Genomic DNA, 14,593 nt, shown 5'->3' with positions numbered 1-14,593 from the left:
TATCAGCTGATGTACGAAGGGCTATATAAATACATTTGATTTGATTTGATTCACGACTGTCTTGGTGTGCTTGTACCATGTTAGTTTGTTGGTGTTGAGGACGCCAAGGAACTTGAAGCTCTCATCCTGTTCCACTACAGCCACGTCGATGAGAATGGGGGCGTGCTCGGTCCTCCTTTTCCTGTAGTCAACAATCATCTCCTTTGTCTTGATCACATTGAGGGAGAGGTTGTTGTCCTTGCACCACACGGTCAGGACTCTGACCTCCTCTCTATAGGCTGTCTCGTCGTTGTCGGAGATCAGGCCTACCATTGTTGTGTCATCAGCAAACTTAATGATGGTGTTGGAGTCATGCCTGGCCGTGTAGTCATGAGTGAACAGGGAGTACAGGAGGGGACTGAGCACGCACTCCTGAGGGGCCCCCGTGTTGAGGATCAGCGTAGCAGATGTGTTGTTACCTACCCTTACTATCTGGGGGCGGCCCGTCAGGAAGTCCAGGATCCAGTTGCAGAGGGAGCTGTTTCGTCCCAGGGTCCTTAGCTTAGAGATTAGCTTTGAGGGCACTATAGTGTTGAACGCTGAGCTCAGTGGTGATAAGTTAATACCTTAATGTCTTAATTTGGCAAACTTTAAATCTCATCATAACAAAGAAATGTCACAACCTCCTGTGGTAAATTGTATAATGTTGATTTGCTTGCGTCATTTTGACACTCCCAAGCGGGATTACAGTGTAACTAAAATATTTGGGGGCACAACGTTTAGATATAAAAAAAAGAAAGTGCAGAATGGTTATATTCCTTCTAACGGTTCTTCTTAAAAATCCTGTTTCTACACGTGCTGAATCATGCTTGCTGACTGTGGGATAGTAGAGTTAAACATTAATTTATCTTGCATAAAGGCTTCTCTGACAAAGCCCCTTCTTTCTGAAGCTCCTCAAGCAGATCATTTCTTTGATTCTTGAACATGGCTGATTTTGGCGAGATCCTGAGGTCCATTGGAGACTTTGGATTATTCCAGAAGCTCATACTATTGGGACTATGCTTCCCGAATCTTGTCCTGCCTTTCCACCTGGCCAGTTTGATTTTCATCCAGTCAGACCCTGAGCGCCACTGTAACACTGACTGGATACTTAGAGCTGGTTCCAATCTGAGCAGTGAGGAACAGCTGAATCTGACCGTGCCCCGGCAGGAGGATGGAACCTTCAGTAGGTGCCTGATGTTTACCCCTGTAGACTGGGACATTGACATCATCAGGGAGCATGGACTCAATCAGACCACTGACTGCCAGAATGGATGGGTGTACAACAATATAGTGTATGAAGCCACCATAGTCACTGATGTAAGTAGGAATAGATGAGTGTTTTTTACCAAACATATATTGTCATGTCATTAATGAGCTTGTATGTTATCTGATTTTATTTTGTTGCAGTTTGATCTTGTCTGTGGCAAAGCTAACGTTGTCGGACTTGCACAAACTGTGTTCATGGCTGGCATTCTTCTTGGTTCACTCTTGTTTGGACCTTTTGCTGAATCGTAAGCACACTTGAAGTTGTGAATAACATGTCCTATACTTCATGGTTTCTTTCTTTCTCTTTGTAAAAAAACACCACAAAACATAAACAAGTAAATCAAGAGGAACATTCATCAAACCTTCAAAAGGAGGTTTCAAACAGTTTTAACCAACACAGTTTTCTCACCTTTTCTCTTCCAGATTTGGTCGCCAACGAGCAACTCAGATACCCATGGTTATTATGCTAATTTTTACTGTAACAACAGGCTTGTCTCCAAACTTTTATTTGTATATGGCATCCCAGTTTTTAGTAGGGATCGCATTTGGCGGATTTCGAATCAACTGCATTGTATTAGGTAAAGTGATGTCCATTTCAAATAGACAATGCTCTATAATAAAATGTAAAACAGAACATCAGTCAACTCAGTCAATGATTTGTCAGTCAGCCGGTCATATTAAGTTGGTTAACATTACTACATGTTCCTTCCACACAGCTACTGAATGGGTCGCAGTGACAAAACGTTCTTATGCGTCTTGTTTGAGTCCAACGTTCAGTGGAGTTGGCCAGTGCATCCTTGCTGGCATGATCTTCTTCATCCGAGACTGGAGACTTGCCCAGTTTGTCATGGCTGTACCAATAGCAGTGGTCGCAGTGTACATATGGTGTGTCCACGTGTCGTCTTGGACCAATATTAAAACTATTGAAACTGATGAAGACCTTAGGGGCATTACAAAGCCAATTGGAAGCACCACAAATTGATACAATTCTTGCGAGCATTACAGCACTCAAACTGAATATGAATGATTATCAATACTAATTATAATTGTAAAATTGTCTGCCTGTTCTGAGTTTCCAGGTTTATTCCTGAATCAGCCAGGTGGCTATTGGATCAGGGGAAAAAAGAGGAAGCTAAGAAGTTGATACTCAGGGTAGCAGCCATCAACAAACGCACAGTTCCAGATACCATTCTAGAGAAGGTAAAGTGCATGATTTAGGAATTTGTTTAAAGGCCAGGGAGCTGGCCAGCCATTGTTTGCCAGTGCTGTGAAAAGATAGTGTAAAATCCTGAATTTGAAGACTTTATCTGCACATGTTAGCTGGCTAGCTAGCCAGACAGTTGTAGAGGAAATAAAACATACATTTTTCAATTTAGCTGCCAATATGCCAACATTCCATTTGGATAATGCAGTGAATCCACAGCCATTCACTGGCTGAAATCAATTGCAGCAAGTACTGATATTTTATCATAACTTAAGGGAACATTTTGACATTCGCCATATGGTTAGTGAGAAAGTCCATATTGCAAACGTACGGTCCCTTACCAGACGTCCGAAAACGTATGTAAAATTCACAGACGGCGCCGGGCCGTGCGGCAGGGCCGGATCTACCGGGAAGTCATCAAACGAACTCTCTCGGACATTCGGTTTCCGTTTTATAAAAGAATCAAATTTTGGTCATTTTTCCGCTGTCCCGATAAATCCCACAAGAGGGTGAATGGAATCATATTGCAAATGTACAAAACATCACGAATCACGACATGGCCTTATCTCCAAAACGGAAAAGACTTCGAAGACGAAAGTTGGTGAGCGTAGGTTTGGCATAATGGGCAGTTGGCCCTGAACAAGATGGCGTCTAGGCCTCAACGGTTTTTGAGTTCTGGACATTTTTCTGGGATTAAATGTCCAAAATGAAAATAGGGCAATAACTTTTCCGCTTCACGTCAAAGTCAAGGAGCCTCCGGTGTCAATAAAAAAAGAACCAGCCATTCATCTATCGTCATTTAAGAGAAATCATACAATGTCAAATAGGTGATGTTCAAAAATAGTTTTTTTTTTTTTTTACGGTTACAGATCCAGTTGCAGGGTGTTCATACGAATCTTTTTAAAGTGTGCTGCGGAGCTCTGCGAGATTTCTGTGATTTTCTGAAATAACACACACTCACTAAACCCTCCGTAAATAACTCAGTTCTTAACGTAAAGACTTAAAACTCAGGATTCTGTAAAGGCATACCCCAATGAGGATATGTGTTTACCTATAGCTTCCTGTGCCAACCAGAAGTGCCATAATTGGGGGTGTTTCGAAGGGTTAAAAAAGTCAGATCTTTCCAAAACTTCATATGTGTGATTAGGCAACCCCCAAGAACTGTAAATCAGTCATTTTTCCCATAAAATTTCAAAGAAAACCTAAATCACACACACAGCTTGGAAGGAGGGACACATTGGGGTGCGTAGAGACATACACTGCCTGCATTAGTTAACCTTGTTGGAACTTTTAAAGAACCGTCAGACCTGGAGTTCCGAAACTTTAGAAACCTGTTCTAGACCTCAGGTCGATAGTGCGTGGTGAGTTACGTGGCTCTAGAAGGTTCTCGGACCGAGAAACAGCCTCGTACATTTGCAATAACTTCAATTCATTTTTGCATCACGAAAATGATGATATTTAGAAATGTCCCAGAGTCGCAAGACTAGATGCATTACGACCGCCTTTGCCCATATAGACGGACCCCAACGTTTCTGTCCGATTGCTCATTCAAGGACCCCGTAGCAAGGCATGGAAAAAAGTGGATTTTCAGCACCAATTAGGGTCTTGCTCGGGCACCAATTGACCTATCGAGCCGAAACTTGGGATTCGGGGTCGCCTCAACTAGGCCTACACATAACATCATAACTGGACCCGCAGCTAGAACGTAACTACGTGTTTTACGTTTTTATTATGGTTTGAACAGAAGGCGTTGTGAATTTTGGGCCAGCTCTGAAGTATGGGATAGTTGGCTACTGAATGAGTTGGAAAAAGTGGGTTTGGTGTCCGTTTGTATCAGTTTGGAGTCAGAATGATATGTAATTGACTGATGGACGGTGACTTGCTGGTGACTCTTGTCCATTTGCAATATGTTTAAACAGTGAGGTACCATCACCAAAGTGACATTCTGAAATCAACCCTAACGAGCGATGGAGAGGAACCAGAATCACTGCCCAGCCATCCCGAGTTCATTGGGCCAGTCAATTTCGCATTCCTGCAGGATTTTTATAGCATGACAAAGTTGTGATGGTAAATGCCCATTGAAACATATTGCAGTATTGCATATTGCAAATGGACAATTTTGCATTCCTGCAGGATTTTTGAGCATGCCAAATTCGTGATGGTAAATTCCCATTGAAACATATTGCAAATGCACGTGCATTTGCAATATGATTCTATAGTGAAAAAAACATCACCAAATGGACATGATGAAATCAACACAACGAGTGATGGAAAGGAACAACTATCACTGCCCGGCCATCCCGAGTTCATCAGGCCAGTCAATTTTGCATTTCTGCAGTATTTTTGAGCATGTCAAATTTCTTATGGCATTTGGCCCCAAAAAGAGTGACTTTTGACTTCCTATGAAATCATATTGCAAATGGACAAGAGCCGAGAAGAGATCAACATCCGACGAGCTTCTCCTTTACGTCTCTATGGATTAAAATGAGTAAAATAAAAAGTAAAAAATTATGATGATAATAAAATATGACTAAAGTATGTTGATACAGTTCTTATATGTGTGTAATTGACACAAATTCTAAAGAATTTTGAAAAACGGTCCAGAAAGCACCTTTTTAACTTCTTGCGTCGAGCAAACCCGTATCCGGGAGCGTAATCATAGCCTCAAGCTCATTACCATAATGCAACGTTAACTATTCATGAAAATCGCAAATGAAATGAAAGAAATATATTGAATCACAAGCTTAGCCTTTTGTTAACAACACTGTCATCTCAGATTTTCAAAATATGCTTTTCAACCATAGCTACACAAGCATTTGTGTAAGAGTATTGATAGCTAGCATAGCATTAAGCCTAGCATTCAGTTTTTCCAAAAAGATTATTTGTGTAGGAGAAATCACTCCGTTTTTGTTCATCACGTTTGGCTAAGAAAAAAAAACGAAAATTCAGTCATTACAACGGCAAACTTTTTTCCAAATTAACTCCATAATATCGACAGAAACATGGCTAAACGTTGTTTAGAATCAATCCTCAAGGTGTTTTTCACATATCTATTCGATGATAAATCATTCGTGGCAGTTGGGTTTCTCCTCGGAAGCAAATGGAAAAATACACGCAGCTGGAGATTACGCAATAATTGCGACGGAGGACACCAAGCGAGCACCTGGTAGATGTAGTGTAAAATGGTCAATCTTCCAATGATATGCCTACAAATACTTCACAATGCTGCAGACACCTTGGGGAAACGACAGAAAGTGTAAGCTCATTCCTGGCGCATTCACAGCCATATAAGGAGACATTGGAACACAGCGCCTTCAAAATCTGGGGGATTTCCTGTTTGAAATGTCATCTTGGTTTCGCCTGTAGCATCAGTTCTGTGGCACTCACAGATAATATCTTTGCAGTTTTGGAAACGTCAGAGTGTTTTCTTTCCAAAGCTGTCAATTATATGCAAAGTCGAGCATCTTTTCGTGACAAAATATCTTGTTTAAAACGGGAACGTTTTTTTATCCAAAAATTAAAAGAGCGCCCCCTATATCGAAGAAGTTAAGGGTGTGTGAAGTTTTTTCTAAAATTTTACTATTTTTGACTTTTCACTTTTGACTTCCTATGAAATAAATTGAAAATGGAGAAAACATAAGCCTTATGCACAAGTTTTTAAAAAATGATGATAATAAAATATGACTAAAGTATGTTGATACAGTTCTTATACATGTGTAATTGACACAAAAAAAACAAAGAATTTTGAAAAACGGTCCAGAAAGCAATATTTTAAGGGTGTGTGAAGAATGAAGAAAAAAATCCCATTGTAGGATTTTTAATGAATTTATTTGCAAATTATGGTGGAAAAATATTTTTTTACTCATTTTGTCTGTCACAGTTGAAGTGTACCTATGATGCAAATTACAGGCCTCTCTCATTTTTTTTAAGTGGGAGAACTTGCACAATTGGTGGCTGACTAAATACTTTTTTGACCAACTGTATATATATATATATATATATTTTATAGGCTATTTATACAGACAATTGGCATATAACTTGTATAAACTGTATTTGTAATTATCTGGCAATATTTTAGGTTGACAATAAGTAGATTACACCATTTCTGATATCACATGCCTTACTTGTCTGCTTTCGCTGCATAACATGTAGAAGTTGTCCCTTTTCAGGTTTAGAAGAAGTGACCGCTAAATGATAACTCCCGTTCGCATAAGCTGGTTAGCATAGCTAGCATTCAGAAATCAGTAGTGGTAGTCAAAGTCGTTTTAAACTGTAATGCTGTCACGACTTCTACCGAAGGTCACTCCTCTCCCTGTTCGGGTGGCGCTCGGCGTCACCGGTTTACTAGCCGCTACCGATCCCTTTTCCCTTTCTGGTTGTTTTGTCTGTGTTCCTTCCTTTTCACACCTGGTTTCATTTGTGTTTATTTCTATGTGTATATAATGCACCTGTTGCCTGCCATAGTTCGTGCGGGATTAAGCTTGTGTGTATTTGTGCTCGATTATCTTTGATGTTTATTGTTTTCACTATTACGCACGTGTACGTAAGTGTCGGAACAGAGTTTGTTCCTCCGTGCGTTTTGCAAAGGTTTCTGATTATTCGAGAGCCTAGTTTTTGGATCTTCTTCTGTGCCATTTTTGTATCGGTGGACTATATATACTAAACACGCTTCTCAAAAATCCCTGCTCTCCTGCGCCTGACTCCTACACCTCTCACCGAGACGCACCCTATCACAAATGCAGTTGTTTGGTAATGATGACATGAACGTGTTGGGGTTGACATGCGTACAAGAATTATACTCAGATTTTTATCTCAACATAGTGTGAAATTTACATGTAAACAATAGCCTAAATGTAGGCACATTTTGCTGGTGGTCAATGAGGCAACTCGGGATGACAATTCCATTGTTTTGCTCGAGTTGACCTCTTAACCTTATCTATGACTGCTGTTTTCAACCCATTCTAGAACTTTGAAGGTTTATGACATAGACCCTCTAGTAATTTAATAGGATCTCTATGGCAAAGTGTGACACTTGAATCTTTGGAAGCAGAGATTCAAGTGTCTATAATTATTCATTTCTGTAAAAGATAACTCTATTCCAGATAGCTGAGGAGAAAGTTGTTCAGAAGGGAGGCATACTCATTCTCATCAGATCTCCTGTACTTATGAAATACTTCTTAACTATTACTCTTGCATGGTAAGTTCTTTAATAACGCTCAATAACTTAATATCTCATATTGGTCAACTTTCAGCCCATACTAAGTCTCATCATGACAAACAAATGTGATGTCTGTTTTTGTGTGTCTCTCTGAAATCCCAGGTTCTCGTTAAACCTCTCCTACTACTGTCTGTCCTTGAACGTTGGAAACTTTGGCCTGGACATCTTCTTTACACAGCTCATGTTCGGACTCACAGAGATACCAGGTCATATACTCTGCATCTTTATACTGGAATATTTGGGGAGGAAGATATCCTTAATGTCCACCCTTCTGACTGGCGGATTCACATGCTTCCTAATCCTGGCTGTTCCACAAGGTAAAGTTCCAACTGGAATAGATTTACATTGTGTTATGATTTAGTAGATGCTCTTATCCAGAGCGAGTTGTAATGCCCTCATCATAGTATTTATCAGAAAAGATAAGTATTTTTCTTTGTATTTTTAACTTCTTGGTGACAGGGGGACAGTATTGAATAGCTTGGATGAATAAGGTGCCCAGAGTAAACTGCCTGCTACTCTTTTCCAGATGCTAATATATGCATATTATTAGTAGTATTGGATAGAAAACACTCTGAAGTTTCTAAAACTGTTTGAATGATGTCTGTGAGTATAACAGAACTCATATGGCAGGCGAAAACCTTTTGAAAAATCCAACCAGGAATTGGGAAATCTAAGGTTTGTAGTTTTTCAATTCTTTGCCATTCCAATATACAGTGTAAATGGGGTCATATTGCACTTCCTAAGGCTTCCACGAGATGTCAACAGTCTTTAGAACTTTGTTTGAGGCTTCTACTGTGAGGTGGGGGTGAATGAGAGGGGGTTGAGCCAGGTGTCTGGCAGAGTGCCACAGCCTGGTGAAGCGCGGTCACTAGAGAGTTAGCTCTTGTTCCATAGCTTTTCTACAGACATAGGAATTCTCCAGATGGAACATTATTGAAAATGTATGATAACAACATCCTAAAGATTGATTCTATACTTAGTTTGACAAGTTTCTACGGGCTGTAACTGAACTTTTTGAACTTTTCGTCTGACGTTTGACTGGACCTTAACTCATTAGGAAATTGGGGCACCACGGGAAAGGTTTAACGAGTTATCTCTCGACTTAAACTCTTAAGATATACAGATATCTCTGACATCAATAACAGTCACTTATTAATCATTATTTCGCCATCAGTCTCATTCTGAACAGTCACTTATTAATCATCATTACCCCATATCAGTCTCGTTCTGAACAGTCACTTATTAATTATTATTACCTCGTCAGTCTCATTCTGAACAGTCAATTATTAATTATTATTACCTCGTCAGTCTCATTCTGAACAGTCAATTATTAATCATTATTACCTCATCATTCTCATTCTGAACGTCGCAAGAACCCTAGCCCTTATTGATGAAACATCAATACACAAATTGGCTTAATGATTTATTTAACTAAATAATAACACAGAATACATATACATGAGATAAAAGTCCCTAGTGGACTGACCCGATATGATGGCTTGTTACACAATGGAAAGGGGGTGGGGAAAGAAAGCGAGGGAGAGACAAAGAGAGTCAACTTATCATACATACATTTGGAAACTACGCTCACAGTAACCATAATACTTAGCACCCTAACCACCGCTCATTCGGATTAGAAATGTAATATATATTTACACGTAGCTGTCTTTCTCTGTCGTCTCTATTGAAACAAATCGATCCATCTACGGGTAGTGGCTCGATGTAAGGCTCTGGTTGTACACCAGAGATCACAATGTCCTTCTTAGTTTTCTCTGGTCTTGGAGTGTTTGTTCGGTAAATTCTTCAGAAGTACCAACGGTTGTGTCAGAGGTATTCTTCCTTCCCACCTCGTGTCTTTAGGACACTTTTCACATGCACAGATGCAGACTGTGAATGTTTCTGGTCTCCTAGATGAGGTTATCTTCTTCTGTAGAGATTTAGAGTGAGTTTCACCATTTCAAACGTCTGGACTACCGTCCCATGTTTCTGGTCTGTAGAGTTTAAATCATTTCGTAACATTCAGCTCACGCTGTACGTCAGGCTGGTCTGTAGAGTTCAGAAACATTTTCAGCCATGTAGCCACCACTCCACGCTGTATGGTCTCAGTACATCGTTTCTAACCATTTCAAGGTGTGGACCTTGGCCTCACATCTTTTAGGTCTATGTGTTATTTCTTACAGAGTCATTTTAAGCACTCTGACCAAAGGGGGCGTTCCATCATGCTGACATGAACTCTGAGCTCACTTGGGCGTGGCTACTCACTGGTCACAAGTTTATGTGAAAAACAATGATCTAATTTAGAAGGCTAAAATCACATTGCTATCTTCACAAAAGTATTCTTATATTTAATAATGTATTTTACACCACATTTAGATGTAAACTTGATACAAAGGACGCATACACTTTCCGAGTTACAGTTAATTTGTCATACCATTCTTAATGACATCACAAAATAATAATCCACATAACAGGATTATTCTTTAGATCTCCATAGACCATTCTTAATATTCTTACCTTATGAATATTGTTCCAAAGGTCATTCTTTGGCCGTTAGAGTTTTTGGCAGTGAAGATCTTCTGTAAACAAAGGGATTTATATCCCAATACTGCAGGGCGAGAAAGAGAAAGTTTTTATGACCTGCTGTTAAGTCATTAAACCGGAGTCTGGCTATCTGTCAGCCATGTGCCAAGCTGATCTGGCACTTTTAATCCTCATCAAGGAGAGAGTCATGACACTACATTGTAGAATAATAGTGAAGATATCAAAACTATAAAATAACACGTATGGAATCAAGTAGTAACCCCAAAAATGGTTAAACAAATCAAAATACATTTTAGATTTTAGATTCTACACAGTAGCCACCCTTTGCCTTGATGACAGATTTGCACACTCCATGTGACACTACAGCTGACTACCTCATGAAGCTAGTTGAGAGAATGCCAAGAGTGTTCAAAGCTGTAATCAAAGCAAAGGGTGGCAACTTTAAAGATTCTCAAATATAAAATATATTTTCATTAGTATAACACTTTTTACTACATGATTCCAAATGTGTTATTTAATAGTTTTTATGTCTTCACTATTACAATATTCTACTAAGTAGAAAATAGTAAAAAATAAAGAAAATCCTGGAATGAGTAGGTGTGTCCAAACTTTTGACTGGTACTGTAGAAATAAAATCTACCGAGGCAGTGGACTGATCATACAGAGATGAGAAAACATGTTGATGTTTAGTATGTTAACTCTATTTTAGACAACGCCGTTGCTATTACTGCTCTTGCTGCTGCGGGGAGGTTTTTCATGAACAATGCTGGATCCATATGCAACGTCTATGTTCAGGAGCTGTTTCCCACCTCTGTTAGGTATATTTCCATATACATGTATACAGACCCCTTCAATTTTTTTGTGAAGGGGTCAGCCTTACTCTAAACTTGATTTTTTTTTAAATGTAATCTTCAATATACACACAATACTCAAAAATGACAAAGCAAAAAATTAAATATACATATATTCCGTAATTACATGAGTATTCAGACCCTTTGCTCTAAGAGTCAAAATTGAACTTAGGTGCATCCTGTCTCCATTGATCATCCTTGAGATGTTTCTACATCTGGACTGGAGTCCACCTGGGGCAAATTCAATTGATTGGACATGATTTGGAAAGGCACAAACCTGTCTATATATGGTCGACAGTGCAAAAACCAAGCCATGAGGTTGGAAGAATTGTACGCAGAGCTCCGAGACAGGATTGTGTTGAGGCAGAGATCTGCGGAAGGGTACCAAAAAAATGTATGCAACATTGAATGTCCCCATGAACACAGTGGCTTTCATCATTCTTAAATGAAAGAAGTTTGGAACCACCAACACTCTTCCTAGAGCTGGCAGCTCGGCCAAACTGAGCAACAGGGGGAGAAGGGCCTTGGTCAGGGAAGTGACCAATAAGCCGTTGGTCACTCTGACAGAGCTCCAGAGTTCCTCTGTGGAGATGGGAGAACCTTCCAGAAGGATAACCATCTCTGCAGCAGTCTACCAATCAGGTGTTTATGGTATTGTGGCCAGATGGAAGACACTCCTCAGTAAAAGGCACATGGCAGCCCACTTGGAGTTTGCCAAAAGAAACATAAAGGACTCTCAGACCATGAGAAACAAGAGTCAATGATCTGTTGAAACCAAGATTGACCTCTTTGGCCTGAATGCAAAACATGGTATCTGGAGGAAACCAGGCAACGCTCATCATCTGGCTGTGGGGATGTTTTTCAGCTGCAGGTACTGGGAAACTAGTAAGGATCGAGGGAAAAATGAACAGAGCAAAGTACAGAGAGATCCTTGATGAAAACCTGCTCCAGAGCGATCAGGACCTCATACTGGGGCAACGGTTCACTTTCCACCAGGACAATGACCCTAAGCACACAGCCAAGACAACGCAGGAGTGGCTTCGTTACAAGTCTCTGAATGTCCTTGAGTGGCCCAGCCAGAGCCCGGACTTGAACCCTATCAAACATCTCTGGAGAGACCTGAAAAAAGTGGTGCAGCATCTTTCCCCGTCCTACATGACAGAGCTTGAGAGGATTTGCAGAGAAGAATGAGAGACTCTCCCCAAATACTAGCTTTTACTATCATAGCCAAGAAGACTCAACGCTGTAATCTCTGCCAAAGTACTGAGTAAAGGGTCTGAATACTTATGTAAATGTGATATTTTCTATTTATTTATTTTTTGTAAAATCTTGTTTTCCCTTTTTCATTATGGGGTATTGTGTGTAGATTGATGAGGGGAAAAACTGTTTAATAAATTCTGTAACATAACAACATGTGGAAAAAGTTAAGGTGTCTGAATACTTTCCGAATGCATACAGATGTATATGTGTGTGTGTATTTTTGTGTATAAATATATTTATCTTATATATACATGTACATATAAGGCCCATGAATATATCTTATTTTACATGGTTTAATAACCCTTAATGTATCACATCCTTTGCTCCTTCATTCATTCAGACAAACGGCCACAGGCTTGGGCTCAATAGCGATCAGAATTGCTGGAATACTGTCACCAATGCTCAACATATTGGCCACATACCATTGGTCTATCCCCACTATCGTGTTCAGCAGCCTGTCATTGGTTGGTGGGGCTCTGGTCTTTCTGCTTCCTGAGACCAGGAGGACAGAACTACCTGACTCTACAGATGAGGCCGAGGGGAAGAGGTAGGTGGTACCAGAGGATATGTGAGGAAAGATGCACATACATAAGACTTGGCTGATCATTTTTGCATTTGTAGTAATGTTGTGGAACTATAAGAGGGCATTCGTTCATATATGAGGCAGATGGAGAATCTAAATAAGTTACAAAGAAGTTGTTTAAGGATGTATAACTTTTTGTTGTCTTTTGAAGCTTGGTGTCATTGATATCTCCTTTTTCCTGTAGAAATGTGACTATCGCCATGAAGATAGACAAAGGCTGCAAAGTGGATGATTACGACTGAAAAATCTACCAAACTATAAAGTCATGTTTATGTAAGTCTTTTTTCTGGGTAAATTTATTTTCAAGGCTTAGTTAGTAAGACAGTTGGCTGGTGCATGGTTGTTGTAACACCAAGGTTTTGAATTTGATTCCTGGATGGGCCACATAACTTGCTGTTTTTAACTTTGGCTTATAGAATTTAAAAAAATGATTTTACTCTTTTTGTAACTCTTTTTACTATCTAAATTGATCAAAAACATACAATAAAAGTGTCTACTAAATGAACCTATTATTATTATATTTGAATTTAAATACATTTGCAGTGTATCAAGGAATCTAATGATATATCCACCTTTACTCACATTTGTATACAAAAACAGACTATCACCAACAAATCTAAAACCGCCAGCTCCTTCCTGGCCACAAAAGAAAAACAAGCCTTATGCTGGTAATAAAAACCTATTTTCAGCTTGAGCTTCCTTATCAAGTTCTCTACATGCACGGTGAAGCTCAGTTTATCATCAACCCACACACCCGAATATATGTACAATTTAACTTGCTCTATAGTATGTCCAGCCAATTTAGCAATGGCATGATTAGTAACATGCCTGGCATTTGAAAATACCATGCCTTTTGTTTTACCCAAATTTAGTACCAGCTTTAAATCATACAGATTATCTTGTATGATGTTAAATGCTCTTTGGGCATTTTCAAAAGTGAAAGATAAACTACAACCACTTGAATAAAGAACAGTATCATCTGCATAAAAATGAACACCCGCTTATTCAATAAGATCCCCAATGTTGTTGATATACAAAATGAACAACAGTGGGCCCAAAATAGAACCTTGCGGAACACCTGAGCACACCTCTATGGACTCTACAACCATCCGCCATTACACATTGTGTACGATTTGATAGGTCATTTATAAACCAATCTAGAGCATGACCAGTAATTCCACAACATTTGAACCTTTGCACTAACACAGCATGGTCCATGGTGTCAAAAGTCTTTGACAAATCAATAGACATTTGTGTTATTCCATAGTTTTGATGTCTTCACTATTATTCTACAATGTAGAAAATATAAAAAAATAAAGGAAAAACCATTGAATGAGTAGGTGTCCAAACTGTAATTGCTGCAAAAGTTGGCTCTGCGAAGTATTGACTTTGAGGGGTGAATGGTTATGCACGCTCAAGTTGTCTGTATTTTTTGTCTTATTTCTTGTTTGTTTACCCAATAAAAAATGTTTTGCATCTTCAAAGTAGTAGGCATGTTGTGTAAATCAAATGATACAACCCCCCCAAAAATCTATTTTAATTTCAGGTTGCAAGGCAACAAAATAGGAAAAATGCCAAAGGGGGTGAACTATTTCGCAAGCCACTGGACTTGATTGGGAATACAGAGATGCATCTGTTGGTCACATATA

General features: G+C 39.4%; 1 protein-coding gene across 1 annotated transcript; it reads left to right on the top strand.

The window, feature by feature from the left end:
• The first annotated feature begins 923 nt into the window (after positions 1-923).
• On the top strand, positions 924-14,395 carry LOC109874796 (solute carrier family 22 member 13-like). Its single transcript, XM_031809875.1, has 10 exons — positions 924-1,338; positions 1,429-1,532; positions 1,711-1,865; positions 2,004-2,172; positions 2,367-2,487; positions 7,594-7,688; positions 7,812-8,026; positions 10,960-11,068; positions 12,702-12,908; positions 13,129-14,395. Exons 1-10 carry the CDS (start codon positions 964-966, stop codon positions 13,184-13,186), a joined length of 1,608 nt encoding a protein of 535 aa, XP_031665735.1. The 5' UTR covers positions 924-963; the 3' UTR covers positions 13,187-14,395.
• Positions 14,396-14,593: the final 198 nt, after the last annotated feature.

Source organism: Oncorhynchus kisutch, linkage group LG30 (assembly GCF_002021735.2).
Source record: "Oncorhynchus kisutch isolate 150728-3 linkage group LG30, Okis_V2, whole genome shotgun sequence".
Lineage (NCBI taxonomy): Eukaryota > Metazoa > Chordata > Actinopteri > Salmoniformes > Salmonidae > Oncorhynchus > Oncorhynchus kisutch.
The sequence above is the reverse complement of the archived record's forward strand: the minus strand, read 5'-3'. Positions and strand labels throughout refer to the sequence as shown.